Source organism: Vicugna pacos, chromosome 13, assembly GCF_048564905.1.
Source record: "Vicugna pacos chromosome 13, VicPac4, whole genome shotgun sequence".
Classification (NCBI taxonomy): Eukaryota; Metazoa; Chordata; class Mammalia; order Artiodactyla; family Camelidae; genus Vicugna; species Vicugna pacos.
The window spans coordinates 30,107,007-30,122,885 of record NC_132999.1 but is presented as its reverse complement, the minus strand read 5'-3'; the positions used below and the strand labels follow the sequence as shown (position 1 = coordinate 30,122,885).

The 15,879-nt window shown below is 33.3% G+C and overlaps 1 protein-coding gene across 10 annotated transcripts in view; it reads left to right on the top strand.

Moving 5' to 3' along the window:
* The window catches only part of OSBPL9 (oxysterol binding protein like 9), a 203,056-nt gene that overhangs the window by 151,857 nt on the left and 35,320 nt on the right, over positions 1-15,879 (top strand). For 8 of the 10 annotated variants that reach the window (XM_072974463.1, XM_006200473.4, XM_006200472.3 and 5 more), the window contains 4 exons: positions 10,273-10,368; positions 11,056-11,103; positions 12,077-12,106; positions 12,901-12,951. In XM_072974463.1, the coding sequence (XP_072830564.1) occupies positions 10,273-10,368; positions 11,056-11,103; positions 12,077-12,106; positions 12,901-12,951 (225 nt within the window). Of the gene's footprint in view, positions 1-5,089; positions 5,159-10,272; positions 10,369-11,055; positions 11,104-12,076; positions 12,107-12,900; positions 12,952-15,879 lie in introns of all 10 variants that reach the window. The other 2 variants (XM_006200471.3, XM_031684261.2) reach the window with 1 other exon arrangement.

Below are 15,879 nucleotides of genomic sequence, written 5' to 3'. Positions count from 1 at the left end.
TGACTGTGTCCTACAACTGGGGTGTCCTTTGAGTAACTCCTCCACTGACTGGCTGTGGTAACATCATTTCCCTCCTTCTTCCTTCAGGCTTGTGGGTAGTGAAGGCTTTTTTTTTTTGGTTACATCAGCATCCACTGTTAGTTTCCTTAACCCTGTCCTCATTTCTCTAAGTCATTTCATTAAGGAGAAATTCAGACATCCCATCTGATTATGCTGTTTCCCACCCTTGCCCACTGCTGTTAATACTTTCCCCCTTCCCATCTCTGTCCAAATCCTGCATTCTAAAATGCTATCTCTGTGAAACTTTTCTCATCTCTTTAACTTTCTCCTTTGAATCTCTTAGTACCTTTCTCACAACTTACTTTCCCATACTCAGTTATTTATAGGCAGATGTTTATCTCCTGCTACAGGTTTGAAACTCTTAGGGCAGGATCTGTATCTGCTTTATCCTGGCGTGCCCAAAGCATCTGCACAGTGCCATAGTTATAAAAGCACCCAATGAACAAATCATTATTGTAATGCTGAATTCCAAACGCAGAGTAAAATATATGAAACTGTGCTCGTGAGATTTGGTTTGAGAATGAGTTTTTAGGACAAGTCACTTGTCATCGCCTGGTCTTGCTTGTACTACCTGGGCTGTATAATGTCTTTCCTCCTGTTCAACTTCTGTTTTCTAAAAAACTTGTAATTGGCCTTAAAAATGTTTCATACTTGTAATTTAATAAATCCCTTAGAATAACTAAATGCTATATATGATTTTTTCCATGAGTACTCTGATTTATAATCAAGCAAGAACTTCATTGATTGCTTTTTTGATTATTTAAACCCTAACAGGTAGGCACATTTCAGAATTCCTTAATTCATTCATTTACAAAATTTTTATTGAGCCCTTGCTATAAACCAAGCACTAGCGTGGGGACACAGTAGAGAACGAAAGGAGTCCTGTGTCCTGTTGGGCATATATTCTAGCCATATTTTAGACCATTTTGGTAGATTTCTGATGACAAACTAAATCAGGGCAGTTTTGTATTACACTTTTAACAGCCTTAGCAAAAAAGCCTGTTTCCTTCTGACTGTTTTGATATCCGTGGGCAGCTAAAATCAGATATACAAAAACTGTTTTGGCATATATAATTTTAAAAGATAAATGCCAAACCAATTATAGAATCTATTCTTTTCAATTCAGGGTTGTTGTTTTTGTTCTATTTTGTTTGGTTGGTCTGTGTGAGAAATAAGCCTTTTAGTTTTTATTGTCTTTTGGTCTGACTGGTTTATGATTTAGCTTCCCTTGAGTGTTGTTTCATTTTCAGTTTGTTAAATTTTACTATACAGAGAGATCCAGTTTTGTTAAAGGAATGTATCAGGTTTTGTTTGTGAAAGCATTTCATAATCAGATTTTCAACAAGTATTATAAATGAGTATGAGAATTCTGCAGTTCTTCAAAACTTAACTACTAAAACACTCAGTTTAAGAATTCACGTGTTTCGTGTTAATTTCTCCATGTCATATGCAGAGCAGATTTCTAGAAAACTTCTAGAAACCTTCTGAAACCTCCATTTTTTGTGGACCTTGAAAATAAGAGTTTTACTTTCCAAAATTCTGTTAAGCTGAATAATAGACAGTAATCTGAGATTGGGAAGATGAATGTATTTTTTGCATCCCATTCTAGTAAGCAGCTCAGAACTTATTTAGATTATGGAATGACTTAACCTGTGACTTTTAAGAAATAGATTGCCAGTAGCCTGACCAGCTAGTGTGTGAAAAGAAAAGCTTTGGCTGGTTGCCAACACCACATGATCAAACAGTGCTTTGTTAGGGGGGAGTCATGTAGTAGGTGTTTTTGTTTTTTGTGAGTTTACTTTCCTAAATGTTGACTCATAACCATGTTATTGGCGGGAAGTATGTGGAAAAAAAATTAGATATTCTACTTTGTTTTACTAGCCATTTTTTTCCTCAGCATTTATTCTAGTATAGTGGTGATTGCTAATTTTTAAGTGTTTTGGGGTTTTTTTTGCTAGTTTGTACTTTATCTGTAAATGATGTTATAAATTTGTTATGCTATATTTTATTTTGCTAGGAAGGGTGTATCTGAACAGCTTCAGTATTGCCAAATTTTCTCTCAAGACATTTTAAGATTTTATAGATAATTTTAAAAGAGTAATGCCGTTGATTTTGCAAGCTAGAGTAGTTATAACAATTATGAAACATTTATAACTTGCACAGTTTCTGAATACTTTTTACATAAAGCTTTTGAATTTAAATAAATAAAGTAAATACATATTTATTTTTAAAAATCAGATATCATGAATACATAAAGTAAAAATTAAGAGTCCCTTTCTCAGTCCCACTTCCCAGGAATAATATATGTATTTCATGTGTTTTATTTCAGGGGTGTGTGTGTGTGTGTGCGCGCGCACAAACCCATGGGCATGTGGGTAAATAAAATAACATTATAAAAATGTAACTTCTATATTATGTCTCTACTTATCTTGCATAACGTAAACACTCAGCTAATATTAATCGACTTGGATTCTGATGTCTATTTTATTTCTATAATTTGTTTTCTACATTCAGAGCCTGCAAACTCATATTTCATTTGAGATTTTTTTTTAAAGCAATTTGCTGTATTCTGAAACCTCAAGGCAATTTTATATTCCTTCCAAACAGTTGTATCTCTAAAATGCTCCCTTACAGAGAGGGAGAGCGTATAATTTATTGTCCAAAGTGGGGCACTTTTAAGAGTTATGGAGATTGCTAATAATTTTGTTGAAACAACAAGCATAAACAGGGACTATCCCAGACAAACTGGGATATATGGTCACCCTGTTTATAACTTCAGGGTTTTATTTACTTTTGGCAAGTAAACTTTTCATGATTTTATTGAATAAATTGGGAGAGTCATTTGGAAAGGCAAGTTGTCCAATGATTAAACAGAGAAAAATGGTACAAATCCCACAACATTTTGCAGTTGTTTGAGTAACCAAATCACTTGTGGAATCATTCTTAGTGTTTTGTTCTGTAAGTCAAAAGGTCACATTACAGTGTCATTATTAGATGAAGAGAGATCATAAAGAGTAAACAGTTGTGCTTAGAGTTATTTATGATTAAAGCCAATGAATTTTGGCACGATTGTCTGTACCTGATTCCTGTTTGGCAAAGCAGCTCTTTTCCGTCCCAAGTATATATATAAGCAATTCAGATTTGTTGTGTGTGTGTGTGTGTGTGTGTGTTTTTAAGAGAAGCTATTTTCTTTGTAAATTTTAAAGATAAAAGCAACTCTATTTTTTAAAAAACTAATGTATTTTCAAAAATTAGATTATTTTATGGAAAGGGGGGGCTTTCTTTATATTATTTAACTCTTTGTTACCAAGGTAATAATTCAGTACAATTTACCTTTTGTAGTTCAGACATAATATCCAGTACTTTTCTGAACATCTCCTATGGAATTTTATTTCTGATCTGTTTTTCAAGACTGTATCTTATCACTTGTTCTGTCTATTGCTCATACCTTTTTTATTACTATTATCTATTTTCTTCAGAGCTCATAAATTTACTGTTTGTTTACCTTTTATAAAGGAATGTTAAATACAGTTTAACTTATGCTTGTGTCCTGTTTTTGATTATACTTCTCTATTAAAATTGCATCTATTTTATGGTATTAACTGATTATTAATTCATCTTGTTTTCAATCCATCAAGCATTCATTGAGTGCCTTCCCTATATGTTAGGCACTAAAATTTAGGGCCTGGGGTACAATGGTGAATCCTGGTTATTTTTAGTTCCACATTGTGAAGAGGAAGTAGAACACCTACTGTTGTGTTACTTAATACTTATTTTTTCATACTCTCTATCCAACAACCTTGAGTGGTTTGTTATTGTACCCATTTCTGTATAGGAAAATGGACGTGGAGAAAGTAACTTGGCCAGATCATACAAGTAAGTGGTTAGGGAGTCGCAAATTTAGGGTTTAAAACTGAATCAGTCTGACCTTAAAGCTTGCACTCATTTTTAGTATACCGTGTTCCTTCAGGCATTTTTAAAATTACATTTTAGTCTCTTATGCCATGAATTCTTTTCAAATATCATTGTGATGTAATAGAAAAGTATAATGGATTTGAAATCAAAGAACTGGGTTGAAATCTTTATTTAAAACAAACAGAAAAAACCTAGCTGGATGATTTGGATAAACACTTATAAAATAGGCTTAATATCTATTTACCTTACCATGTTATAATAATGAGATAAGAAATAATGTAAAGTATCTAGCAGAGGACCTAATGATAATACTCTGAAGAAAAAAGTAACATACTGTATTGTACATTCCTGGTGACTCCATGGTGTTAGAACTGTTCAGTTAGCACAATGAAAAAAGATACTACCTTTTAGGGCATTCTTGGGGTACCTAGCAATTACTGATAAGGTAGCTATAGCTACCATGTTGATAAAAGAGGACCTAATTTGGAGCCTTAGATTATCAGGGCATTGAATTAGATGGAAAATACCTTCCTGAAGATACAGTGGAGGAAAGAGTTTAATAATAGGCTCAATTTTATGGACATTTTTGAATTGATAACCTTTACTCCAAATGAATTGGTAGCTGGGTATTCTTTAGGGTTAAGAACAGGGGAAATTCTTACTCTCAGAATTTCTCTCTACTTCTGAATCCTGTTTTCCTTTAGCTGAAATGGTTAACCACATAGACAACAGATTATAAATGTTTCCAAATTTTCAGTAATCCAAGAAAATAATATATTAGTATACCTCACATAAAATCATGGTCTTACTAATATTTCTGTTTTCTTTAATATACTTTTTTCATTATTAAAGCAAATTTTAAGTCGTATGATAAGGACAAAATGATGTCATTTCTCAAAAAAATTTGTTAACAGGTTTCTCAGCAACAGAAATCAGTAAATTTGGCATAATATATTCTTTTATTTATTTTTTAACTTGCCATTTGCTGCTCATGTACCTACTTTTCTTCTGTAAAGTTACAGATTTTTCTCTTATTATTCCTTTACTTAATTATTGATGTCAGACGCACAGCATAGTAACTTTCTATTCTCTCTTTTCCTTACCTTTATGGAAGATCAGTACCACACTTGCTTTTTTCCAGTCTTCTGGTATCTCTCCAGTTCTTGAATTTTCAAAAATAATTGTAAGTGATTCAATTGTAAGTATTCCCTATACTTCTTTGGTTGGATGAAAGCGTATCTGTGATGCATGTCATCTCAAATTGCTAACTGTGAACATAAACTTTCCAAATACTCCCATATTTTAATCAAAACATTTCTGCAAAGTTTTTTTTAATTGTAGGGTGTGTGTTTTGCTAATTTTTAAAAGTCATCTACTTTTGTCCAGATTTATGCCATTTATTTTTCATCAGGAGGCTTGTTTTCTTTGGTATTTTTCCCTATGTTAAGTTTTTAAGCTGTTACTCTCTTTTACAGTTCTACTACTGATAACTTATTCTATTTTCTTGTTATTCTGAACTTTTCTATGAGACTTATATGAAATAATTTTTCTATTTCTCTTTTTGCAATGAATTTTTGGTATATACTATTTAGTCCTCTATAAAAGAAAGCATTGAATATAGGATTCTTGATCCTTTCAGTTTTTGCTGTGAAATAAGATTTGATATGAAAATGATTACTCATTTGTGAATTTCTTTTTACAGTACTGTTGCTTAGCCATAGCCCTTCCTGTTCTGTATTATTCTTCTCAGTTCCTTAAATTACCCGTAACTTTCTTATTTTCTGATTCTGGCCTCAAGAAGACCTTAAAGCACATTTTACCACCTTTACCTCTACTGTTCATTACTCTTACTCTGTCAGCTGAAATTACTTTGAAAGTTTTTACTCCTTGCCTCAAAAACTGCCTCCTGTACTGTTTTATTCAGTGTCTCTCCAAAGCAGATACACGTGAAGTACAATGAAGTACAAGTCATAGGCACTTCAGAGAGTTTAAAGACATCCCTTGTAGTGCTCTTCTTTTTTAATGGTGATGAAGCATTCAGTTATGTGTGTGCATGAAGTACAAATAGTGTTTAATGTCTCAGTTAAAGTCATTAATAGAAATTCATTTGATTTTGCTGACATTTGTTAGCTTTCAAGGGCCTTCTGAGAAAAGTGATGCTATTCAACATAAGTATTACAAAGATAGTAAGAAGTACCTATGCATGGTTTTGAGGCAGTTTAATATTCTTCTGTCATTCTAGATATTATTTTTGAAACTCCCCTTAAATTATGCCAGATGTCTCTCTTTTCTAAGTCATATATACAGATTTAAACTGGATACATAGAGCTTGGCTGATAAAGAATTGTTACTCTTTTGACTTTTTATATATACTTCAGCTTTCTTGAATTAGCAAGTTACTCTTGACAACTAGGGACTTTTTTAATATTATTTTATTTTCTTCTAATTTTTGGTGGGGGGAGGTAATTAGGTTTTACTTACTTATTTATTTATTTATTTATTTCAATAGCGGTACTGGGGATTGAACCCAGGACCTCATGCATGCTAAGCATGTGCTCTACCACTGAGCTCCATATACCCTCCCCACCTCGGTTTTGTTTTTTAGTTTATTTGCCATGTAAGTGGGGATTTTTCTTTACATAGATTTCTAATTTTATGGTTAGATTTAGGTTTAATTTCTATTGAGTTTCTTCTAATTTAACTTCTTTTACATCACAGACCATTTTGTCATTATTTCTCTATGATCATGTTTAATTGGAACTTTTAATGACTTCATACAGAAATCATCAAGTTGGAACGTGGCTCATCAGTATAGTAAATTAGGAAGCAGCAACCTCTTTGGTCCTGACTGCCAAAAATGCAACATAACTACTTTAGTTAGTACTGAAGGGCAAAAGAGAAGGAAAGAAAGTCATGAAGAAGGGAGAGAAGGAGAAAGAGAACAGAAAGAAATCTGGGGAGAAGTAGTCATGAAGACTGGTATCATGGCATCAGGAGTTGCCAGAAACTGCTATCAGTGAGCATACATTCACTCAATAATGAGCTAGCCTGGGTTTGGGCTGTAAGGGATAGTGCTGAATGAATGGCACAGTTCCTGCCGTCATGGAATTTATAATCCTTAAGACAAGTCAATCAGTTAAATATTTAATTATGATAAAATATGATAGGTGTTAGATAGAGACTAGTGCAGCGTATGTCTGCTTGACTCCCAGTCTGCTTGTTCTTAAAAGCTAAGATGTCACTGTAAGAAGTATGAAGTCACACTGTCTTAAAAGGTCTGCCTGTTCTTAGTTCTTTTCAAAGGAAGACAGACCACTCTCAACATGGTAAAGGACTGTACTTCTATTTTTATGATCTGTTTGAAAACAAAATTTCATTAAAAAGAATATGAATGAGTGTAGTGCCTTATATTTTAAATGCTGAATGGAAAAAGAAATAGTTTTTTACTTTAAAGAGATTTTCATGAGATATTTTATGTTAAGTAATGAGTTCCTTGTCTCCTGAGATACTCAAGCAAAGACTAGATGACTTTCAAGAACATTAAAGTAACTTCTGTGAGTGGGAGGATGGACTAGGTGGCTTTGATTCTGTGTACTGTTATGTCACAATATGTAGTGAACATTTGTATTTTCTTTTAGTGAATTATTCTCATAAGATTTGATGAAACAGTTTAATTACTACCAATTGCTTGTCCGTGTTACTAATAAATGCGTATATGTTATTTTATTGATTGAAGATGGAGCAACTTTATATGTAGATTTTCTTTTTAAGTACACCAAAAATTTATGGATTACTGTGCAAAGGAGTTTAGGCCAGTTCTGATGTTTTAATTTAATAACTTGTTATAAGCCTCTCATTATACATATGTATAAAGAAAAATGAATTGGTGAGTAGGTCTTTGACTTGGATGTTATGATGTGTAGAATTTATTCTCAGGGTAAAGGAATGTTGTGGAAGACTGTCTAGGGGGAGGCATGTCTGAGAAAAGAGCCAAGGTGAGGTTCACATGTTATAGCAATGTCACAGAGTTGTTTTTTAAAACTTAAAATTTAGGTAGGTTTCAGAAGAGGGAATATTCTTTTTCTTTTTAATTTATCTTTTATTTTTTGTGGGGGAGGTAGTTAGGTCCATTTATTTGTTTTTAATGGAGGTACTGGGGATTGAACCCAGGACCTCACACATGCTAAGCATGCACTCTACCACTGAGGTATAACTTCTTCCCCTTTAAGAAAATTCTTAAAGATCACTTTTTTCCCTCATTTAGATGCTTCTCCTTTTACTTATTTATGAGTATTCCATTGATCTTTTTAATATTTAACAGGAGGAACAGTGTATGTAACTGCATTTAACTGACTTTTATAGTTAAATGTTTGATAATTATATTGCTGTGTGAAACAAAACAAAACAAAAAATTAAGCCAAGCACTCCTTCCAATTTTCCTGTGGCACAGTAACATGGAAAGACATTACCCCCTACTTTCTTAGTACAGCACTGTAGTATCTCTGAAATGTGATGCATTTATCCTTTCTTTTCCACATCTTTTATTATCATACTCTCCATAGTAAATGTTTCTAAAAGAAAGTTTTTTGAGCTATCTTTAAAAATGAAGATGTTTAACTGCAATTTTATAAATATGTCTGGATTTTACATACATTGCTTATTATGATTTTTTTCCTTATACTTTGTTTTTATATGTGACATCTCATTGGGAAAAGTTTTTCAATACTCATTTCAAACAATTTCTTAACGTTTAGGTACAAAAACAGTAGGCAGTTTTCTTGCCTTTGAATTTGAAAAAGAAAATGCATTATAAGATAAGTTGATTTTCCCTTGGTCTTAATAGGACTTTTTAATGTTTTGATTCAGAATTTGAATTTTAGTTTGGGAGGAACAACAGTAAGTAATAGTAGGAATTGCTAATGTTAGTAATTACAGTCTTTAGTAGAGGTCATAACTGCCACATTAATATTAGGAGGCCACCTGTATTTGGCAGCTAAGAAAACAACAGCTTAGAGAGACATAATATCTTGTTAGTGGCTGAGCTGCAATTAGAAACCAGGTTTGCCAAACCATTGTTGTTTCCATAATACTGTACTGTCTGAGTCTGGTGTTTGAGATCATGGCTGTGAAAGTGCTTTAGTTATGATAAAGTGTTCAGCAAAGATGAGGTATTGGCGTAATATAAAATGAATTCTGGCCTCAATTTACTAAAATGGGAAATGTGAGATGATCAGCATGTTTTGGCCAAATACAGGGAAGATATGACAAGTGAAAGTCAAGTATGGTATGTTGAACTATTCTATTTTACCCATTTAGTACAGAGTTTTGTGGTTGGGTTGGGATTGTGACATTAGTGGTTCCCAACCCTTATTTCCCTTTTTAACTGCATGACTTCTGGGCATGCAGATGTAAATGTGCAAGCTGGAAGCCTTGTTCCTTCTCAAACTGTTTTGTCTTTTACACCCAGTATTGATGTGTTTTTCAGTTAGAGATGATTAAGAGCTCAGAACTTTCTTTTGAGTAAAGTTAAAACAGAGGAATCTCATGCTCTTGGAGCTTAAAATGTTTAGTGTACAAAAAATAGGACATGCAAATACTGAGACATGTTAAACTGAGAAATAAATGGGCCCTCTAAATAAATAAGCATTTACACCATGTTCAGAGTGCAGTGTTCATGCCAGGGGTGAAAATGAGTAGGTAACTTGATTAAGACAGAAGTGTTGTCACTTTACCTCCTAGAGAGGGCTCTCTTAGAAGAGCTGAGAATTTTGAGGTTTGTTTGTCTGTTTGTTTGTTTTAATAAGGGAGGAGGAAGAAAATGTCAGAGCTGATGGGGAAGTGGTTTAGGGAACAGGAGAACGAAATAGTAAGAATATAAAGTTAAGATTAAGGGGCTGAAGGATTGAACTGAAAAAAAAGTAGGGGGGGAATAGGGCATAATCGAGGTTGTTTTGTGTGTGTTCCTTTAGCTAAATTACTGTTGCTCTGGAGGTGACTGGGAGCCCAATGTAGGGCTTTTGGGAGAGAAGAAAATGATTCTGAAAAAGCAGGGTGAATTCTACTTTGAACAGCAACACATGTAATTGATGAGAAGGGAATAATGCTAGAAGTTCATGAAGGAGATATACCACTATTCTTGGAGAATTTAGGTAATTTAAGTAGAGCTATTATTTATGTAAAAGTACTATTTTTACTTTTAAAAAGTGAAATGTCATGTATGAAGGATGAAGTATATTTTGTACTATTAGACATTGCTGGATACTACTAGATTTATTGCAATTTTTTTTCCCCTTCTAGGGTTTGGATTCAGGATTTGTTCCTAGTGTCCAAGACTTTGATAAGAAACTTACAGAGGCTGATGCTTACCTACAAATCTTGATAGAACAGTTAAAGGTATGGCGTTAGATTATGTATTAAATTGATATAAAGTAGTAAATGTTACTGAACTTGATTTTGAGTAAAATCGTTACTTCATGTTACTTTATAACTCTTACATGGTTCTGGAGCAATTTTTACAGCTGACCTAAATATAATTAGAAGACAATAAGACAAGATTAGATTCATATTCTGTTTAAAAGTTCTGTGAAATGGGTAAATTTTAAGTGGCTTGATTTCTAAGGCCTTTTTTCATTTGGGGGAGTCAGGGGTTTGGGAGAGGTTATTTCTCTACTTCCTTTATCGTTACTAAAATTGTCTCCTTCAATTCCCACTTCAAAATTAATTACAAGCAAAGGTCCTGGGAAGAAAAAGGAATGTGGATAAACTTGGATGACAAAGCAGGAAAAACTTAGATTTGAATTGATATTTTAAGATCGTGGAGTCATCTGTTTCCTTTTGCTTGTAAATCTACCAGAGTAATTGATCTTGACTATTTAAAACAGTTCAACAGAATTTGACTTGATAACAGTGCCTTGAGAAAAATACATGTTATCTTATATTTTAATGTACATTAATTATACATTTAATACATGTATAAATCACCCCTGGAAAAAATGTGTTTGCTTTTTTGGTGTTTATTAAATGTATACAATGTAATAAAGTGGCTTGATACTATAATCTTTTTTTTTTTCAATCCTGTAGCTTTTTGATGACAAACTTCAAAACTGCAAAGATGATGAACAGAGAAAGGTAACTTCTATAATAATGATTTTAACTTTAATTTTGAAACCAGGAGCATTTTAGAGAAATAATAGAAGGTTCTCAGTGTTTTGACTATTGTAATATTACCTTTGATCTATTATGATAGTACTGTCATGTAGACTTCAAGTGGAATTTTCTGGTGAATTTTTGGTATGGGTTTATAATTCAGCAAAAGAGTAACATACAGAATTTTAATATGATACCCCTTGTGTAAGTATCACCTTCTTAGGAGTAAGTTCTTTCTCTTCAGGTATCATGCATTGAAGGTAGAAAGTTATTTTATTAAATTTACATGTGGTCACTTCAGATATTAATAAACTTAACTGGCAAATTTTTCAGAATAAACAAGAAGTCACAGATGAGGAAACAGAATGAGTGCTGCTTTGATTATAGTTCTCCCCTTTGGTTTCTGACAACCACTCTGTAGTTTGAATATTTTCTTTTTTTTCAGTTGACATTTTTCTTCTCCTTAACTACATTTCCTGATGCAGCGTCATTTATTTTTTGCATTTCTGTTGACCGTAGCCTTGTGTTTGGCTCTTTTACACTTGGTAATGGTAATAACTCATGTTTAGCTCACCTTCGTTTTGAAATTTAGTCCCATGTCATTTTTAAACAACTTTGCAAAGTTTAAGGTGATTATAAAATAAGCTTTTTAAAATCACATAGTGAATCTATAGAAAAGAGAAAATTGGTTTTCAGATAAGGAATAAGAATGTTTTATATTATTCTTAACAAATCTTGAATCATGTGAATTTTATTGGAGGATTAATCCATAAAAATGTTTGAATTTTTTTATTTTAATGTTTGATTTAAATTAAAAAGTGTAATTAAAAGCACCCTTCCCACTTAAAATGAGTACATTTTGGTAAAATTGTTTAAATGACTAACCAGTAAAAAACAACAATGATATTTCTTTGTGCTTCTGATGATTTCTGTTTAAACTTACTATTTTTCACAGAAAATTGAAACTCTCAAAGAGACAACAAATGTAAGTTCTGTGTTTAATAAACTGCCTTTGCATTAGATAGTGCTTTAAAGTTTTCTGTGTTAAGCTGCTATTAATAAGAGTAATTGAGATTTTAATTTTCATGAATTTTTACAGGAGTGTTTAAGAATTGTATTATTTTCTAAAGGAATTTAAATGAATGGAATAGTCTCTTTAATTGAAATTGACTTTGTATGCCATTTTATCTGTTTCTGGTCTTGTCTGTTTGAGATCCTTGAATTAAAAGGTGTCACCCATACACAACATGTATCTGTTTATAATTAAATATATTGTAATTCAAGTTTTCTGATGTACTGGCCTTCTGACATTATATAATGGGCTGCTAATAAGATTTGTATTTTGAGAAAACTCTTTTCAAAAACAGGCAAAATAGTATTCCAGGTTCACCAACATTGTGATAGGATCCTTTACTCCCCATAATTCCATAAAAGTCTTGAATAGACGTTTTAGGAAATTACACTGGGATTGCTTGCTGTCAAAGAATTTGAAAGTTAATCGGATTTACATCACTTTGTTTGAAGTGTGAAGGCCCCTTTAGCTGTTATTCAGTATAAATAACAAGTTTTTGGCATTCTTGAACAATACATAGAACTGCTAATGAGAATTTCACCTGACACTTTCAGTATAGAACCTACTGGAAATCCAGAGAGGGTATTTCTTGCATAGTATAGACTTAAACCCTGTTTATTTGAATTGATTTTTGTATTTTAAGTTTTAGAATTGTATGGCTGTTTTATTTGGGGCAAGATCCTAAAACTGTTGTTTTGTTTTCCTAGGGCATGGTAGAATCAATTAAGCACTGCATTGTGTTGCTGCAGATTGCTAAAGTAAGTAAATTTTATTTTTGATTTACTTTTTAAATCAAATTTAATGGGATTTAAATATAATGGCATTTTTCTCTAATAGCCAAAATACTCAGTTCTAAACTATATTACCTTTCTTCAGTAAATTTAAATTATATTTTGGGGTTCCTGGCACTGTTGAAAAGCTATTGTGTTTGGATGTTACCTTGCCAGCCTATGCTTGTTTTGATAAGTCACTTGTGACAGTGGCTGGGAAGGAGGGGAGCACATTTGATTGACTCACCCTTCCTTCCATTTTATCCATTATCACTCCTTGAAACAGGGACATGTTTTGCAAAACCTTTCACAAAAAAGTTTTTCTTAGAAAAAGTGAATTAAATTTAGGCTTGAGCTGTTTTTTTCATCCATAATGAAGACTATAATAGACATGTATCTTTAAAAATTATTTTTTACTTCCTTTTTCTGATACTGAACTACATTAATACTTTATTTGCTACTTTACTGTCCCTTTATTTATGAAATAAAATGTATTTTGAATGATTGTGGTTAGTTAACAGTTTCATGAATATTGTCTCCTTTTCTGAAAAACTGTGGTGTATTCAACCTAAATATATATTTGATTGCCTGATATTTTGAGAAACAAGAATTTTAGTATTTAAAAATAAGAATAAAAAATTTTTCTTTTCTCATTTCTACATAACTGTACCTCTAGCCAGTGGCTGGAAGTGGGTGGGCGGCAAATTCAGCAGCCAGTTTTGGGAAATGGTGTTTGAGTTTTAAATTATTTGGCCTGTTTTACTTATTTAATTGCATATATTTGTTTGCCTAGTAATGGACACTTTTGCCCTAGCATTGTTAGACACAGTAGTATAGAATGAAGCATTTGTGCTTAGATAGTATAGATATGCAGCTTGTAAGTTAAGGGGCAGGGGCAATGTCATTTTCTTTTGAGGCCATATTCAATATTGAAAAGTCAGAACATAATGTCTTGTGTTCACTTTCTAGGTATTTTTGACCACTATACCTGATTTCCTATGTATGTGTCTAAGTTTTTCATCTACTTTTGTGGATGTTCTAAAAGCTAAAGAAGGTAGTATAGGGTTGGAGGCATAAAAGGAGTACGGTTTTTATTTTTGGTTTTCTTTACTGTGGAATTATATAGATGAGTTTGGGAGTACCTACAGTTACCCAAAAGCTTATATATAGAAAACCAGTAAACTACACCAAGCCCAATGGGAGTAGGTGGGTATTTTAGGGATTTACCATGCCTTTTCTGTAAGATGGAGGAAGTAGAAGAGCAGATGGTGTTTGGGCCAGTTTGCACGGTCTCTGAAAATCATTCAGGACTTAGATAGTTGTAAAACAGGGCAGCTGTCTCTTTCAGAAGCTTACCATTTAGCCACCCACCAAGAACATTTTTGATGTTCTGTCTTTGAAATGAATTGCAATTCAAATTACTGAAAACTCTTTTCTAGAAATTTCTACAATTTAATCTGTACCTGCTACCTGCTATTTTGTCCCAGCTTAATAGACTTACATTTCAAGGTTCTTCAGAATGGGTAACATGGCTTTTTAATTTTTTCCAGAGGAAGTTTAATTGTTAAGGTTTTTTTATGTACAAATACATCCTTTAAATTCTATATATACTCTGTATGAACTCTTTGTATTTTTAATGTCACCTGCCTGCTCAAATCCCCCTAATGGTTTCCCATCTCCCTTGGTATGGAATCTAGACTGTTCACTAAAATTTAACGTCATTTGAACCGTCACTGCTCTCTCACCTCATCTCATTTGATCACGCCATCTAACAACATTGGCATATTTTCTTTTTCTCAGGCCAAGCTTTTTCTGCTTTAGGGATTTGTATTTGTTTTCCCCCCTGCCTAGAAGGCATTTCTTCCAGACTTTGTTAGGGCTTACCCTCCCACTTAACTCAAAATTCTGCCCACATGAAATCTCTTTGGAGAGACCTTCCTGACCACTCTGAATAAAATAGTCTCTACCTCCTATTAGTTGGTTTTTCTTCATGGCCTTGCATCAGTAGCCAAATATTCCTGGCATCCTGTTTATTATCTCTCTACACCTGACTGTAATCTCCGTGAGGACTTTTGTCTTGTTTACCACATATATTAGTCTGCTTAGGCTGCCATAATGAAAAAACCACAGACTGGGTGGCTCTACCAACAGAAATTTATTTTCTCACAGTCCAAGATCAAGGTTCGTATCGATTTGGTTTCTGGTAAGAACTCCTCCTGGCTTGTAGACGGCTACCTTCTCACAGTGTCCTTACAGATCCTTTCTTTGGTGTGTGCACACTGAGAGAAAGATTGAATAGAGCTCTCTTGGGTCTCTTCTTAGAAGACATTCACTGGATTGGGGATCTACCCTTAAAACCTTATTTAACCTTAATTTACTTTCTTTACTCCAAATACAGTCACTTGGGTTAGGGCCTCATTGTCTGAACTGGGGAGGGACACAAACACTCCATACCATCACTGTGTATTCCCAGTGCCTAGAACAGTTGCCTGCCACGCAGTAGGAGCCTGATAAATAATTGCGAGTTTTGAATGAATTTTTAATATATAATTTTTAATAAGTGGCATGGTTTAGTATTTCTACTATATGTATGATTTTTTATTTAGCCACCTCTCTGTTGTGCTGTGATGATCATCCTTATAAATTAATCTTTGGGTATATCTAATCAGTCAGTCTGTGATTAAGATGTACAGGTTTTAAATAATAATGAGAGGCAGCATTACGTTATATTTAAGAGCATGGACTCTGGAGCCAGACCATCTAGTTCTGAATCCTTGCTCCACCACTTGAGCAAGTTTGTTTACCCTCTCTATGCTTTGATTTCCTTCTGTATAAAATGAGGATGATGATAGTAGTGTGAGGGGAAGGGTATTGCCCAGTGGTAGAGTGCATGTTTAACATGCGCAAGATCCTGAA